Source organism: Acomys russatus, chromosome 5 (genome assembly GCF_903995435.1).
Source record: "Acomys russatus chromosome 5, mAcoRus1.1, whole genome shotgun sequence".
NCBI classification, from domain to species: Eukaryota; Metazoa; Chordata; class Mammalia; order Rodentia; family Muridae; genus Acomys; species Acomys russatus.
The window spans coordinates 76452962-76468175 of NC_067141.1; the positions used below are offsets into that span (position 1 = coordinate 76452962).

The window sequence follows — 15214 nt, forward strand, 5'->3', positions numbered from 1 at the left end:
CTTTTTTTTTTTTTTTTTTTTTTTTTTTTTTTGCCGTAGATAGTTACAAAGCCCAGGAAGAGTTGCTGTGATGAACGTGAAACACATTGTTAATCTGAAATTTCTGTGTTGGATTCATTATCTGACTAGTGTTATTATGAAAGCATGATTTTAAAAGGCAGATTTTTGTCAGCCTACAATCTCAGGATAAATGTGTGAAATATATAACTGTAATGTGATGCAGCGTGTGTGGCTTTATAATTAGAAGCATTGTTAACCCTACTTCGCTTTCAATATTATGCCAAATAGTATAAAATAACTATTTGGTTGTTATAAGACCTTTCTTAAACTTAAATTTTATTGATTGTTATCTATATGGTGTCCTTTTAGCAATATGAAATTTATTGTCAAAGTGAAAATTCATAAGGTATTTTAGTTGTATCAAAAAAACATCCATTGAATATTTACAGTGGGAAACCTGTTGTATTTAAACACTTACAAATGTATAGGTGTACGGTTAACTTAACCTCCCTAGGACCACTTATACAAACATGAACAGCGTGTATCATGTATGAATATCTGTGTTGTCAGAGTTAGGATGTAGTGGCTTTTTCTCTATTCTGATATTACATATATAAAAGAATTAAAAAGAGTGATGATTGAAACATTTTTCCACCGTAGTGACTGTCAGGCAGTTTGCTGATTTAGACGGTACATTATCGCGTGTCGACAAAGAGCAGTCTGTAACATATAGAACAGTGGAAGTCGGATTTAGAATATATTTTTGCTTTGAAATAATGATTGAGATAAACCATATAAATATGGAATTGATTCTGACTTCATGGCAAGTTTGAATGGTAGCAGGACTATTAAGGATGGTGGTGTGGCTTTTGTCCACTGGCGTTTACCACGTGTTTCAACATGACAGCCAGACCTTGCCCACGGCCTGTTCTGCCCACTCATGGGCAGGCAGATGATGTCAGTTGTCCCAACACGGTAAAAGTCCAGACACAGCCGAGAAATGCCAGGTGGGGCGTCTCATCATGACATCTTCATTCAGAACCCTTAGAGATCTTAATTTCGTTCTCCATTTTCGCACATTACAGATACTGGATTTATCTGTAGGTTCTTAAATCCGTAACTGATTAAACCACGTGCCTGATGGTATTAGTTACAGCAGCAATGGTGTTTGTCGCCTGTCTGTCTGAGATAGGACTCTACTGTGTTGCACTGGCTGGCCTGTGCTCCACGGAGATCAGCCTGTCTCTGCCTCTTGAAGGCTGCAATTAAAGGCATTCTGTCTGTAAACCCATCTTAGAGAAGAGAAAAAGACAAGGAAGTTCTAAAAAAAATCACCCAACTTTGTAGCTAAACTCAGAAAAGCTCAGTGCTTTTGAAGCAGTGTTGTGATTTTGCTTAAATTATTGTTGGCAGTAAAGGTTTTAGAATGACGATGAGCCGTACAGAGCTTTCTCTTTTAACCCTTTAAATGCCCCACACCCCGTTGTCTGCAGACAGTGTCCCCTTGGGTGGGCTTACGCAAGATCAACGTCTCCTACTGGGGATGGGAGGACATGTCTCCTTTCACAAACACGAGCCTGCAGTGGCTTCCGGGTGAGCCGAACGACTCTGGATTCTGTGCCTACTTAGAAAGGGCTGCGGTGGCCGGGCTGAAGGCGAACCCCTGCACATCCATGGCAGATGGCCTTGTCTGTGAGAAGCCTGTAGGTGAGTAGTCAGCTACATATGGGCATTTCTCTAACTGTGTGTTTCAGCCTGTTGTGAGCCCTTCTTTCTAGAGTGCGGTAACTTGTACTGTCCTTTTATAATATTGACCCCTTGATACTAATTTTTATTTATTCTACCACAGTTGTCTTTTAAACTGATATTAGCATTAACTTGTAATGGTAAAATTCTATTTTTACGTGATTTCTTAAATTTTACTTTTTTTTTTAAAACAAAAATGATTGAAGGAATTATTTTACTTTATTTTGTGTGTATCAGTATTTTGTGTGTGTGTGTATCAGTATTTTGCGTGTGTGTGTGTGTATCAGTATTTTGCTGTGTGTGTGTGTGTGTATCAGTATTTTGGTGTGTGTGTGTGTGTGTGTGTATGTGTATGTGTGTGTGCATGTGTGTTTGCATGTGCGCGTGTGTACCATGTACATACTTGATACCTGTAAAGATGAAAAGAGAGCGTCAGCTCCTCTGGAATTGGAGTTACAGATGGTTGTAAACCATTATGTCAGTTCTGGGAACCAAACCCAGGTCTTCAGCAAGAACAAGTGCTGTTAACTCCTGAGCCCTCTCTCCCACCCCCTGTATTCTTTGTATAATGATTGTCCTGGTGCTTCCACGGGCATGCGGTTACGACTGCAGGTCAGCAATACCCTCTGAACGGTTCAGCCAATTGCTGTCATCAGAGGGCATTAGAAGGGAAGATTTGCGCCTAAGATTAATGACTGAGTGATTTCACTCTTACAGCTATGTTGTTTCAATTATCTAAAATGAAATATTTGTTGCTATTTCCTTTGAAACTGAGTTTGTTAAGTGGGAACAAAATATTTGAATTCTTTTAAAATTGCACAGTTATTGCCTCAGCAGCTGTAAATGTGCCGTTGTGTGGCACTAAGTAAGTCCCACTGTTCTTCAGCCTTTACTGCTCTCTGCCAAACTTGGTTTATTTGACAAGATTAACACTGCATATATATATATTTTTTTAATTTTTAAAAAAATTTATTTCTTTATTGCACATGAGTACTTTATCTATAGAAGAGGGCATCGGATCACATTATAGATGGTTTTGAGCCACCATGTGGTTGCTGGGAATTGAACTCAGGACCTCTGGAAGAGCAGGTGGCGCTCTTAACCACTGAGCCATCTCTCCAGCCCCCACGCTGTATATATTTTTAAACAATACATCTCTTATTCTTTATCGCTCACCCATGGAAAACACCATTGTTTCTATGATTTGAATACTTTGGTACCTCATGTTGTGGGGTCACACCACTTTCCTACTTTTGTGACTTCCTTGTTCCCTTTGCACAATGACTTCAGAGCTTACCCACGTGTGATCACGTCCTCCTGCTCCAAGGCCGAACAGCAGTCTAGTGTGTTCACAGTCAGCGTCTGTCTGTCCGTCTCCTCATCCTCTGGTGGGCACCTGGGCTCCTTTACTTCAGCCGTTTAGAGTGAAGTTGCTATGGCAATGTTTTCCATTTTTGGCTATTTAGAATGATGGTGCCACCACTGGGCTATGGTTTCCCTTCTTTGGGTACATACCTAAGTGGATTTGGTCATCATAGAACGATTCTAGGGTTAATATTTGAAGATTTGTTTTATTTTTTCCACAGACGCTGCACCGCTTACATTCCTACTGTCAATTCAGTTTCCAGTTTACCAGTGTCCTTTCCAGTAGTTGTTATTTTCTTTCTGTTGTTTTGTTTTTGAGAATGGTTGTCTGTAAATGTTGTTTGTATTCTCCTGATGAGGGGATGAGATGGAAGCTGTACCCAAGCTTTACTAACTGAAGCCACACGGCTCCACCTGGGCCCAGAGCTTTCCTATCTAACTGTCCTTAGGCCTAGGTCTGGAGTGTTTCAGCCTCTGAGGCTCACCCTCTCTAGCTCTCTCTGAACTCTCACTGGCTGGTTCAACTCAGCTGTTCAGGCTCAAACTCCTCTCAAAGCTCACTGATTCAATCTGGATTCTCTCAGCCTCTGACTGAATTGCTGTGCTTGGCCTCCACTTAACTCTGGCACTTTGTTCTAATCTTCTGGCTCTTTCTTACTCCCTCTGGTGACCTGCACTGAACTGCATGAACTCATGAACAAACTCAACTCCACTGCACCAAGTTCAACTCCATGCAGCTGAACTGACTCCCATCTCTACTCCTTTCTCTACCGTACTGTGTTCTTGACTGAACTTTCTACTGTACTGTTACGTGTTGTCTTCTTTCCTCTCAGCTCTACTGTGCTGCTCCTAAGTAGCTTCCCTTTCCTGTCTGTTCTCATGAGAGTTGGACGTATCCTATCTCTGACTCACCTGTTAAATCTTTCCCTGGTTCGTCACTTTGTCTGTCCCTCAATTAGACATCACTTTCAAACATGGCTTACGGTGTGTACTAAGGGCGAGTCTGCCTTCCAGCTGGATCACACAGACCTAGAAGGTCTTTGGATGTGATCAGAGCAGCCATGTGGTTGGATTAAAATTCCTCTACAATTGTCATCCTAATGTATATGATTATTGCTATATCTATGTATTAAGATTTTATAGTAAGTTATATATCTTCACTTGTTCATACCAAAGACATGGTCACGGGACCATTACTTACATAAGATACAGAACACTTATGGAGAAATGTATGACTAGGACCATAGATAATGCTGGTTCTCACTGACGACACAATAGAAAGTGGAACTCTTGCATTACATACAGTTTGCAGTTTTCAAAACTGTACATCCTATTCTTTAGCAAGAATTTAAGAAATGAAAGGAGTTTCACGTTTTCAAATTTAGTACTAAATTAGTACATATGCCAGGTTTTTAAATTATTTGCCTCACTTTATAATGTTTCAGTCTGCACAACTGAAACTTTTCAATAAATAGTAAAAAGACAAAACCCAAGCATTTGTGTTAAAATGATATTACCAGGGGCCTGGAGTGACGTTTGCGTGGATAAGAGCGCTGGCTGCTCTCCCAGGGGACCTGGATTTGATTCTCAGCACATGCATGGTGGCCCGTCACCATCCCTTACACACCTGAACACGTAACTAAAAAATAGAGAGTAATTTTTAAAAAAAATGGAGTTACCAAAAGAAATAATTGCCATTCTTGATTTGTTCCAGTAAGTCCAAATCAAAATGCAAGGCCGTGCAAGAAGCCGTGCTCCCTGAGGACCTCTTGCTCCAACTGCACCAGCAACGGCATGGAGTGCATGTGGTGCAGCAGCAGAAAGCGCTGCGTGGACTCCAACGCTTACATCATCTCGTTTCCGTACGGACAGTGCCTGGAGTGGCAGACTGCCACCTGCTCTCGTAAGTACAGACGGAAAGGAATTTAAATTTAGGGCATTTGGAATAATGAGAAAAAGAAACACTATCCCAGAGAGGTCTAAAATCTGTTAGCGCCCGATTTGCACTGTGATATCACCATCTTCCCACTATGTTTGACCCGTGTCCTGGATGGTGGGCGCGGCGTACAGGCAACGGTGCTGTGTGGTGTCTCGGTGTTCCGTGTCACGCTCTCACGCCCCCACACTTCTGTTCCTTAGGCGACTGACACTCCTAATGCACAGACACCAGTTGCTTTGCATGTTGCTCAGTTTGTATTTGTCTAAACAATTCTTCAACATTAGGTTAAAATAGATGTTTTATTTTCTTGGCAAACCTATCCTGTCAGTGTTACTAGGCCACACACACTAAATTGTTGAGCATAGGTAGGTGGTGAAAGCATATAGTAAGAATTCTTGTGGATGTGAGAGAAGGTTAGAGACTGTGTCAGGCTCTTTAGAGGAGCAGGTCCAAGAGGATTCATGTAACGGAGGATTTGCTGGGTGGTCCACATGGTCAAGAGGCTGAGGACGCTGTAGCTGCTCAGGGCAGGGGCTTACGCCGCAGCAGCGCCAGGTTAGTGTAGAAGGCCCGGAGTCCCCAGAGCATCACTGATCTTCAGCCCATGCTGGGACCCCAGGAAGCTGAAGCCCGGTTCAAATAAAGAGTAGCAGTTGCAGTATAGGTAGATGTGTTGTCTATCCGTGAGAAGCCAGCACAGGCAGGCAGCACCATTCCCTGAACCTCCTCAAGCCATTGTTAAAGGAAGCGTTTGCCTGGGGCCTTTAGTTTCCCAAAGGCTACCCGCAGTCACAGCAGGGAGCTTAGTGGCTGGGAGGCAGGTGTGGCATTGAGAGCTTACGTCCGATCCACAGGCACCTGGTGACACGGGGTGACGGTGGGGATGGGAGAGAAAGAAATATTGTGCCTGCTGTGGGCTTTTGAATCCCCAAAGGCTGCACACCTCCTAACCCTTCCTAAACAGTTCTACTAACTGGGAGCCAAGTATTCAAATATGAGTCTATAGGGACCATTCCTTTTTTCCGCTTTTATTGAAAATAGATTTTTTTCCCTCTCACATAATATAGTTTCTTCCTCTCTCCTCCTTCCAGTTCTCCCTCTGGTCTCCTTTCGTTTGGATCCTCCCTCTCTGTCTCACTAGAAAATAAGCAGACACAGGCATTTAAGGGATAATAACAATATAATTAATATAATATAGTAATCTGACATCTCAGAATTGGTCAAACAAACAAATAAACAAACAGAAGGGAAAGAGCCTAAGAGAAGACACAAGAGCCAGAGATCTACTCATTCGCTTACTCAGGAAGCCCATAAAAAAGACCAAACTAGAAGCCGTGATGTGTACACGGAGGACCCGGAAATGGTGAAAGTGGCTCACCACGCAAACAAACAAACCACATGTTCATCTCATCAGATGCAGAAAAGGCCTTTGACAAAACCCAGCACTCTTTCATGATGGAGAGATTAGGGGCACAAGGGGCGCACCTCAACATAGTGAAGGCAGTTTACAGCAAGCCCAGAGCCAGCGTCAAGTTAACGGAGACAAATGGGACGAGGCTGTCCAGTCTCTCCACACCTGTTCAACGTAGTGCTTGAAGTCTTGGCTAGAGCACCAGGACGCGGAAGGAGACGATGAGGTTACAAACTGGAAAGGAAAAAGCCAGAGTGTCTTTATTTGCATAAGTAAGTGACCCCTAAACCCCACTGGGGACGCCTACACCTGATAGACACTTTAGCAAAGTATTTAGACACAAGGTTACCTCACAGGAATCAATGTTGCTCTCCAAAGGACAAACACTGAGGGGGAGTCGGGGAAGCACAACCGTTCACAGTAGCCTCCTGGGTAACTAACCAAGCAAGCCAAAGACTGTGTGGTAGAAAATAAGACCCTGAAGAAAGAAATGAAGAAGATATCAGAAGATGGAAAGATCTCCATCCTGCCAAAAGCAACCTATCGATTCAGTGCAATCCCTATCAAAACTTCAAGACAAATTTTCACAGATCTTGAAAGGACAGTTTTCAGCTTCATACAAAAACACAAAAAGCCCAAGATAGCCAAATCAACCCTGAGTAGTAACTGCTGGAGGTATCACCATCCCTGATTCTGAGATGTGTCACAGAGCTATGGTATTGGCACAAAAGCAGACACATTGATCAGTGACATTGAATTGAAGACCCAGACACAAGCCCGCACATGTGTGCACACATGATTTTTGATGAAGAAGTGAGAATCACAAATTTCCTAGGGACTTCCTTTAGACTGTGAGACCTGAAGTGCCAACTGCCTCACGTGCCATGCAGTCAGTTTTATGTCATCACACGACAGTCAGCAATTGTAGCATCACAGGAACATAACTGCACCTATGTGAGGTTTGATAGCTTTTATTATTTCTTTTGTTATTTTTATTTTATTATTTCTAAAACATATAGCACCGCTTTGAAGACAGGCAGCGTAACTGTCAGCAGTTACATGAGCTATCCTCGGATGTCCATGGAAATGCTTCAGATTAAGGAGATGAAGGAGGGGTATGGCAAAGTGCAGGGTGACCAGTTGCTAAGTATCTGTTATAGGGATTGATATCTATCACAGTGTATGGGGAAGTGTAACCCCCCCTTTTATTGAAAGTAGACTCTTTTCTCATACAGTATATCCTGATTACAGTCTCCTCTCCCTCCACTCCTCCCAGACCCTCCCCAGCTCCCCTCCATCCCCTCCCCTCCTGTTCTACTCCCTTTCTGTCTCTCATTACAAAACAACAGGCTTCTAAGAGATACCAACCAAACATGACAAAATACAGTCTAAAAGAAAGGAGGCTGGACCAGGCAACCCAACAGAAGGAGAGGAGCCCCAAGAGCAGCCCCAAGAATCAGAGACCCCTTTGTTTACACAATCCGTAGTTCCATAAAACACTAAGCTGAAAGCTGTAATATGTACACAGGTGACCAGGTGCAGACCCCATAGGCCAGGTGCAGACCCCATAGACCAGGTGCAGACCCTGTAGGCCAGGTGCAGACCCCGTAGGCCAGGTGCAGACCCCATAGACCAGGTGCAGACCCTGTAGGCCAGGTGCAGACCCCGTAGGCCAGGTGTAGACCCCATAGGCCAGGTGCAGACCCCGTAGGCCAGGTTCAGACCCCGTAGGCCAGGTGTAGACCCTGTAGGCCAGGTGCAGACCCCGTAGGCCAGGTGTAGACCCCGTAGGCTGTGTGCAGACCCCGTAGGCCAGGTGCAGAACCCGTAGGCCAGGTGTAGACCCTGTAGGCCAGGTGCAGACCCCGTAGGCCAGGTGTAGACCCCGTAGGCTGTGTGCAGACCCTGTAGGCCAGGTGCAGAACCCGTAGGCTGTGTGTAGACCCCGTAGGCCAGGTGCCGACCCTGTAGGCCAGGTGCAGACCTATAGGCCCTGTGCTTACAGCTTCAGACCCTGTGAGCCTGGCTCAGTTGGTTGAGAGGGCCTTTTCTCCTGCTGGTCTCCATCCCCTCTGCCTCTTACACTCTCTCTGCCCCTCTTCTGTGTGGTTCCCTGAGTTCTGAAGGGAGAGATGGAGACATCCCTTCAGAGCTGTGTGTTCCAGGGACCCAGGAAGATGCTCATGAATTCCTTGCCTACAAAGTTAAATAAGTGAAATAATTTTGTTTCTCATTACATTTAGCGATGGTTCTTATCTGCTGCCTCGTCACATCCAGCCTTCAAGGTTCTTGGCCCTCAAACAGCTCACAACAAATACAGTTCTCAGTGAACTCTTGAATCTACCATTTTGCTGTTGGTGGTCTGGTGTTTATTGGGCCTCTAGGTCAGCTCTTCAATGTACTGGCAAGAAACTCAGGAGTCTTTAAGTGCTGCCCTAATTTTTTTCTGTGTTATAGTTACCATGCTTTTGTTTTAGTTTTTGCCTTCCCTTTTAACATTCCAATTGATCTTCTCTTGTTCATGACATGTGTTATGTATACACGGGTGCATATTTATTTGTCCATACATACATGTGTATGAGGAGGTTTTCGTATCTCATAGGCATTTATGCAAAAATATCTATATTACCTACAGATGACATTTTGCTTATTTTTTAGTGTCACATCCTTCTGAAGCATATAAATCTGCGTGATTATAAAAAATCACACTTTTGTTTTTTAATGCTCCTGCCCTGCAGCTCAGAATTGCTCTGGATTGAGAACGTGTGGACAGTGCTTGGAGCAGCCTGGCTGTGGCTGGTGCAACGACCCCAGTAACACTGGGAGAGGGTACTGCACTGAAGGGTCTTCCCGGGGGCCCATGAGACTGGGCGGCACGCACAGGAGCGACGTGGTTCTTGACACCAGCCTTTGCCCCAAGGACAAGGACTATGAGTGGTCGTTTATCCAGTGTCCAGGTAACGAAAATGTCACGTTCTTCACGAGTGCACCGCTGTGTCTTATTGTTTGTATCATCATAATAGCTTAGAATTGTCACGTTCTCCAGTGTTCCTGTAACCCGCATGGGCGAACATCCACAGTAGTGTGTCACGTGACCTTATTTTGAAAGCCACCGTTGGTATTCCCTACTACTCAGATTTGAAGATCGCTGGGCTTTCCTCACACTTCTGTATTCCTTACTCTGCTTGAATACGGGAAGAGAGTTGACCTTGAAACGTCAATTTACTCAACATGTGTTTGCTGAGCCCACCCCATGCGCTAAGTACAGTACACAGGGTTTTAGGCCCTAGAGACATAGTAGCTAATAAAGTGGCTCGGAAATCAGTGCCCTCATGGAGAGTACATGTTTCTTAAAATAAATGACATTTATGAGGTTGTGTGACAGATGAGTGCTAGTCAATGGAAGAAGGGGGTTGAAGCTTGCTCTTAGAAGGCGATGCCTTGCTGAGGTGTGAACACAGATGAGAGCATAAAGGAGAAGACACGTGTCCCGGCTGGGACGCCTGTGTGAGGAGCTGCAGAGGTGGTGACAGCAGGGCAAGGCCCTTTATTGAGGAGTGGCTTCTAAGAGGTATAAATGAAGGAATGAGGAGAACTTAAGTGTGGAGCTGGAAAATCAATGACACGTGTGTCACGAGGCTGGCTACCACCCTGGCGTGCAGCCCTCAGACCCCCTGGGGGTGGGGAAGGGTCCCGATGGACGCTCTTAGGAGCTGCTTCTCTGAGGCCGGGTGCTCATCCACTGCCCAACATCTACCTGATGCCCTGTGGGTACTAAACCCTGCTCTTCTGAGCTGATGCAGCCATTCTGTCAAATAGTTTTCCTTGGCACCAGTGGAAACCCTGAAGCAGAAAAGTGAGAGCTAGCCAGAGTTTACTTTAGATGAGACATTCGCATTGCCCCACTGAGGCCACAGGACCAAGTGAGAGTGAAAAAACAGCAAACAAACAACAAGAGCAATCACACAGATGGAGCTACAGAGCACTGTGGCTGCATTTTAAGTGGTGTTTGCTTACCAACAGATTGCTGTGCTAATTTTAAAGGGCAGTCTGAAACAGACCGAGGTGTGTGGATGGAGCATTAGTCATTCTCAGGAGATTGGGCATCACATAACCTCTGAGGAGGCGTGGAAGTGTGCTCTGTACTGTGTTGGAGGGATGTAGCTCACTGGTGGATGACTGCCTAGCCTCTACAGGTTGTTGGTTCAATGCCTCATACTGTAAAGCAAAAATAAACAAAATCCATACCAGTTTGCCACAAAAAGGTGGGATGTTTGCAATTCTATAAACCGAAAATTCTGTAAACCTAAATTTCAAAGTACAATTTGAAAAAGACACAGGAATTTTAGAAAAGTACTCTGAAGGAAAGTTACAGAAGGAAAACCATAGTCATTGGGATCAAAGATCCTTCGAGCACACTGAAGAGGTCGCAGTGCAGGACAGAATGCACAGTGAGGAAGGTGAGTGCCAGGGAACATTCCACATTCCAGAGAAATAAACACAGGGGAAAATGCAAAGTGCAACAGAGGTCAACTTTAAAACTGATGTCCTGCCATGAGACACAGGCACCAAACACAATTAGTGCCATTTGATTCAAATAGAAAATAGTTTTCTGTAGGGGTTCAATGTTTACTGCATGTATCAGATGTAGCCAATGGACAGGACATTCTCCACAGTTGTGTAGAGAGTGGGGACTGACTCTGACATGAACTCTGGTGCCCCCATATTTGACCACTTCCCCTTGGTGGGGAGGCCTGGTGGCACTGAGAGAAAGAATAAGCAGGCTACCAAGATGAGACTTGATAGCCTATGACCATATAGTGGGGGAGGAGGTCCCCCTCAGTCATAGACCTAGGGGAGGGGAATAGGGTGAAAATGGGAGGCAGGGAGGGAGGATTGGAAGGTTGCAAGTGAGGGGAAAACAATTGATGTGTAATCTGAATACATTAAGTAAATAATAAAAAAAAAAAAAAGTTTTCTGGGAACAGCATCAGGATTTGAGGAGCCGGTGTGATCTTGTGCCTTAGTGTAGTGATAAAGCCATGTTCAGGCCTCACACCGTGGCTGTGATTGTACACACATCTCAGCTGGGTGCTTCCTCAGCCCGGAAGTTACCGTTAGAGATGGCCTCTTAAATTATCTGGATGGCTAATCTTATTTACAACTTGCTTTACTGAGAGGCATCTCGCTGCATGGTGAGCATCTCTGGTGTCTGTGAGGGCTGCTCTAGGCAGGGTTAGCTAAAGGGAGGAAGAGCTGACTGTGGGCGTCATCGTCTCCTAGGCCGAGGCTTGGAAGAAATAGAAAAGGAAGATGGACAGAGTGAGTTAGAGTCCCGCTCCCCTCGCTTTTGATGGCCATGCTGTGCACTGCTGTATGCGCTGACCACAGGCCAATATAGTAATCCCCTCTTGAATTGGTCCCAGGGGTTTCGACACAGTGGTAGAAAAATTTAAAATCTGGCCCCAGACAGTAGGTCTGGCTGCGTGGCTGAGAAGCCTTTGGAGGTTTGAAAACGCTGCGCGCTGCAGGCTAGAGCGAGGCCGAAGGGTGTGCAAGCAGGACTCAGTGGGTGTGTCCTCTGGGAGCTGAGGGGACCAGAGAACTCTGAAGATGTGCTCATGAGATTTCAGATGGGAGCAAAGGCTCTTGGGAGTTGGGTTAGCGGCTACCTGTGTTGCTTTCTGGTAAGAATTTGTGAAAAGTTGGTCTGTATCCCAAGACTGTGGGAGTGGAGTTCAAAAGCCAGGAATTAAATTGGCAGAGTGAACTCTAAGGCGGTCCGGTGTTCCCGCTGTGGTGTGGTTGCTGCTGCTTGCTTTCAGTCAGGTTTGCAGCAAGACTTTGTGAAGAAACAACTGAATCAGGCACAGAAGCCCAAAGACAAGAGCTTTTTAACCAGCACCGCACAGGCCTCCCCTAGTCTCGTCTCTCATCTGTGAGGAGAAGCTGTTGTCTCTTCTACCACAGGGACTTCATGATTACTTTCATAGCAGAAGTCTCTGCAGCCAAGTCCTCTTGGGCCCTCTGATCACACATCTCTTCCTACTTTGCACTCCCCTCCCTATGTATGTACGTGTGTGTGTGTGTGTGTGTGTGTGTGTGTGTGTGTGTAGAGATGGGCCAATGTTTAAGAGCCCTGGGTGTACTTTCAGAAGATCTGGGTTGGATTCCCAGCACCACATGGCAGCTCACAGCCTCCAGAGGACCGAGCCCTCTCTTCTGGCTCCCAAGGGCACTGCACACGTGCTGCACAGACTTATAAGCAGGCAAGAGACCCTTAACATCAGGTAAATTTTTGAACAAAAGAAAAGGAATACATGGCTTGCAGAGTCTGACACCCTGCCTTCCTGTCTCTGTTCTGTGGTGTAGTTGCGTGGCTGGAGGCGTAGATCTGTTTCAAGGAGTCATCCTGAGCTGTCTTTGTGAGGTCTGAGAGACCCCGCAGAGGTTGTTTTATATGCTTGTTTGCCCTTAGAGTTCGCTCACCATGTGGTTAACTTGCACTTCAGAAGAGAGTTTAGATTTTTGTGTGGCCTGTTCCTTCCATGCATAGACTTTAGCGGCATGCCATCCTGTGTTCTGCCTCTCTGGGAACCTGTGCGTCCCTCTGGATGCAGGTGGTGACTTCAGGTTATAAACATGATTCATTTCCTTTCATTTTTGGAAGGTGTCAGCAGTTGTATTTCCTGGCTGTGCCAGACTTTGGAGCCCATGCTTGCTGATGCCGCTTGTCTGTCCTGTGGAGAGGACAGGGTCCCTTCCAACCCCGTCTTTATTGTGCTTGTTTTGAAACCATGCCTCGTTTTCAGTCCCTGGCAATTTCTTTTTCTTTTGAGATAAGCTATATACTGAAGAAAGTTGTGGGTAATTTTTCCCCCTTGACTCTTTGTGTAAATATGTTGGAAATTTACTAATGTCATGAAGATATTTTTAAATGCTGCACATCTGTTTATAGAGAGCCCATATTTTCAGAACTACGTGCTTTATTTGCATATCAAATGATAAATTTGTCATTATGTTTTATTTTGATTTTTTTTTCTGTTTGTGTTTCCATAAATAAGGAGCCATCTGGGGTTCTGGGGTAGATTTAAAATGTAGGCAAAATAAAATAGATGGATTATCTTTAGTTTTATTTGTGCTCTATAGTTACGTTGATACTAGAACATTTAAAATAAGTCTATCCTGTAAGAATCATTCAGTGACAGGCTGTCCTACTTACTGATGCAACCCTGTGGCAATGTCTGATCAACACCGTGGGCCCAGGACAGCAGCCTTTCCTTGTCTGCGTTTGATGCAGCCTTTATGTGTAGGTCCAGCTTTTTACAGCATGCCTTGTCCTTTGTCATTGATAGTTTTGTTGGATGTAAGCTATAACAGTTGGTAGCACCCTCCCTTCCCAGAATTCCCTCCTGCAGTTGTTTCTAAATTCTATCATGTCTGTGTGAGGCATCCTCTTTATTAGATCCCCTGTAATATGTTTATCAGCAGCCATGTGGAGCTGGGTCCAAGAAGCATGCGTCTTGGCTGCCCTTGGGTTTTTCTCATTCAGACAGGAAAGGTTGATTGGCATTTGGCCTGCTGCGGTACTTTAATTTTAAAGTGTTATAGGTACCCGATGCCACTGTTGTAGGAACAGTCCTCTGCTAGCTCAGCCGTGCTCTGAGTGGTGCTATATGTGAGAGCTACACGCACCCTTCCTATTCAGAAGCAAGGGCCCAGAGTTAAATAATTTTCTCATGTGGTTGGAAATTTCATGAAGCATACGAGCCTATTTCTTATTTTGGTTCTTTGGGCAATTCTGTGTGTCTAATGGATACTCATTTCTTTAAAACCCAAGTGAATTAGTTATGTGTTTGGCATAGATATCCAAAACTCCCCCACAACCGTTTAAGCACTGTAGTAGAAGTTTTAACAATGTGGTGTTTTATTATAAGAAACTCCAAGCTTGTTGTTGGCAATAGATGATGCAGAAAGAGCTTGCCGAACTGTCTGCCATCACCCACTGTTTGAAGGGCATATTTGTGAAGTTTAAACTATTTGAAAGCAAAATTTTGATATTTTAAATATATTAGTTTGCATATTTGATTTTCTTTATTCTGAACTTTTTCTTAATAGATTTTCTTATAGATGGTTTAAAAACTGTCTTCTTATTTTAAGAAGATACACCTTTATTCAAATTAAAAGTTTCCCTTTCTTCTTAAAATAAAGATCTATTGCCAGATAACTTTCTGTATTTATAATTTGTTATTAAATATAAATATGTTGCCAGGCGTGATGGTGCACGCCTTTAATCTCAGCACTCGGGAGGCAGAGGCAGGCGAATCACTGTGAGTTCGAGGCCAGCCTGGTCTACAAAGTGAGTCCAGGACAGCCAAGGCTACACAGAGAAACCCTGTCTCGGAAACAAACAAACAAACAAACAAACAGAAATTATGACGTGTTAAGAACCCCCCCCATCCTTTATCAAAGCTATATTATCTAATCTTTATGTAATTTAATAGATTAAAAAGTCCACATGACTCTTTAATGGGTGTACTGAGGTATTTCTCACTTCCGTGCAGTCTCTATGTTATTTCACATTACCTCTAGCCCTCACATCTTATAAATAATGAGGCCAACTGTGGCTACAATAGGGCGCATCCACTGCCTTGTGTTGATACTTCAGCTGCCTGTGTTATGTATTTAAAATTGAGTAATGCTCCGGACTGTGCTAGAACCAGATTTTGAAAGTTACTTCTGTCTCAAGTGAC

At 44.4% G+C, this 15214-nt stretch overlaps 1 protein-coding gene across 1 annotated transcript in view; it reads left to right on the forward strand.

Annotated features, from left to right (window-relative positions):
* Positions 1–15214, forward strand: part of Atrnl1 (attractin like 1) — a 552888-nt gene that overhangs the window by 82790 nt on the left and 454884 nt on the right. The window contains exons 16-18 of the mRNA XM_051146856.1: positions 1494–1707; positions 4826–5014; positions 9200–9418. Coding sequence (XP_051002813.1) covers positions 1494–1707; positions 4826–5014; positions 9200–9418 — 622 coding nt within the window. The remainder of the gene's footprint in view (positions 1–1493; positions 1708–4825; positions 5015–9199; positions 9419–15214) is intronic.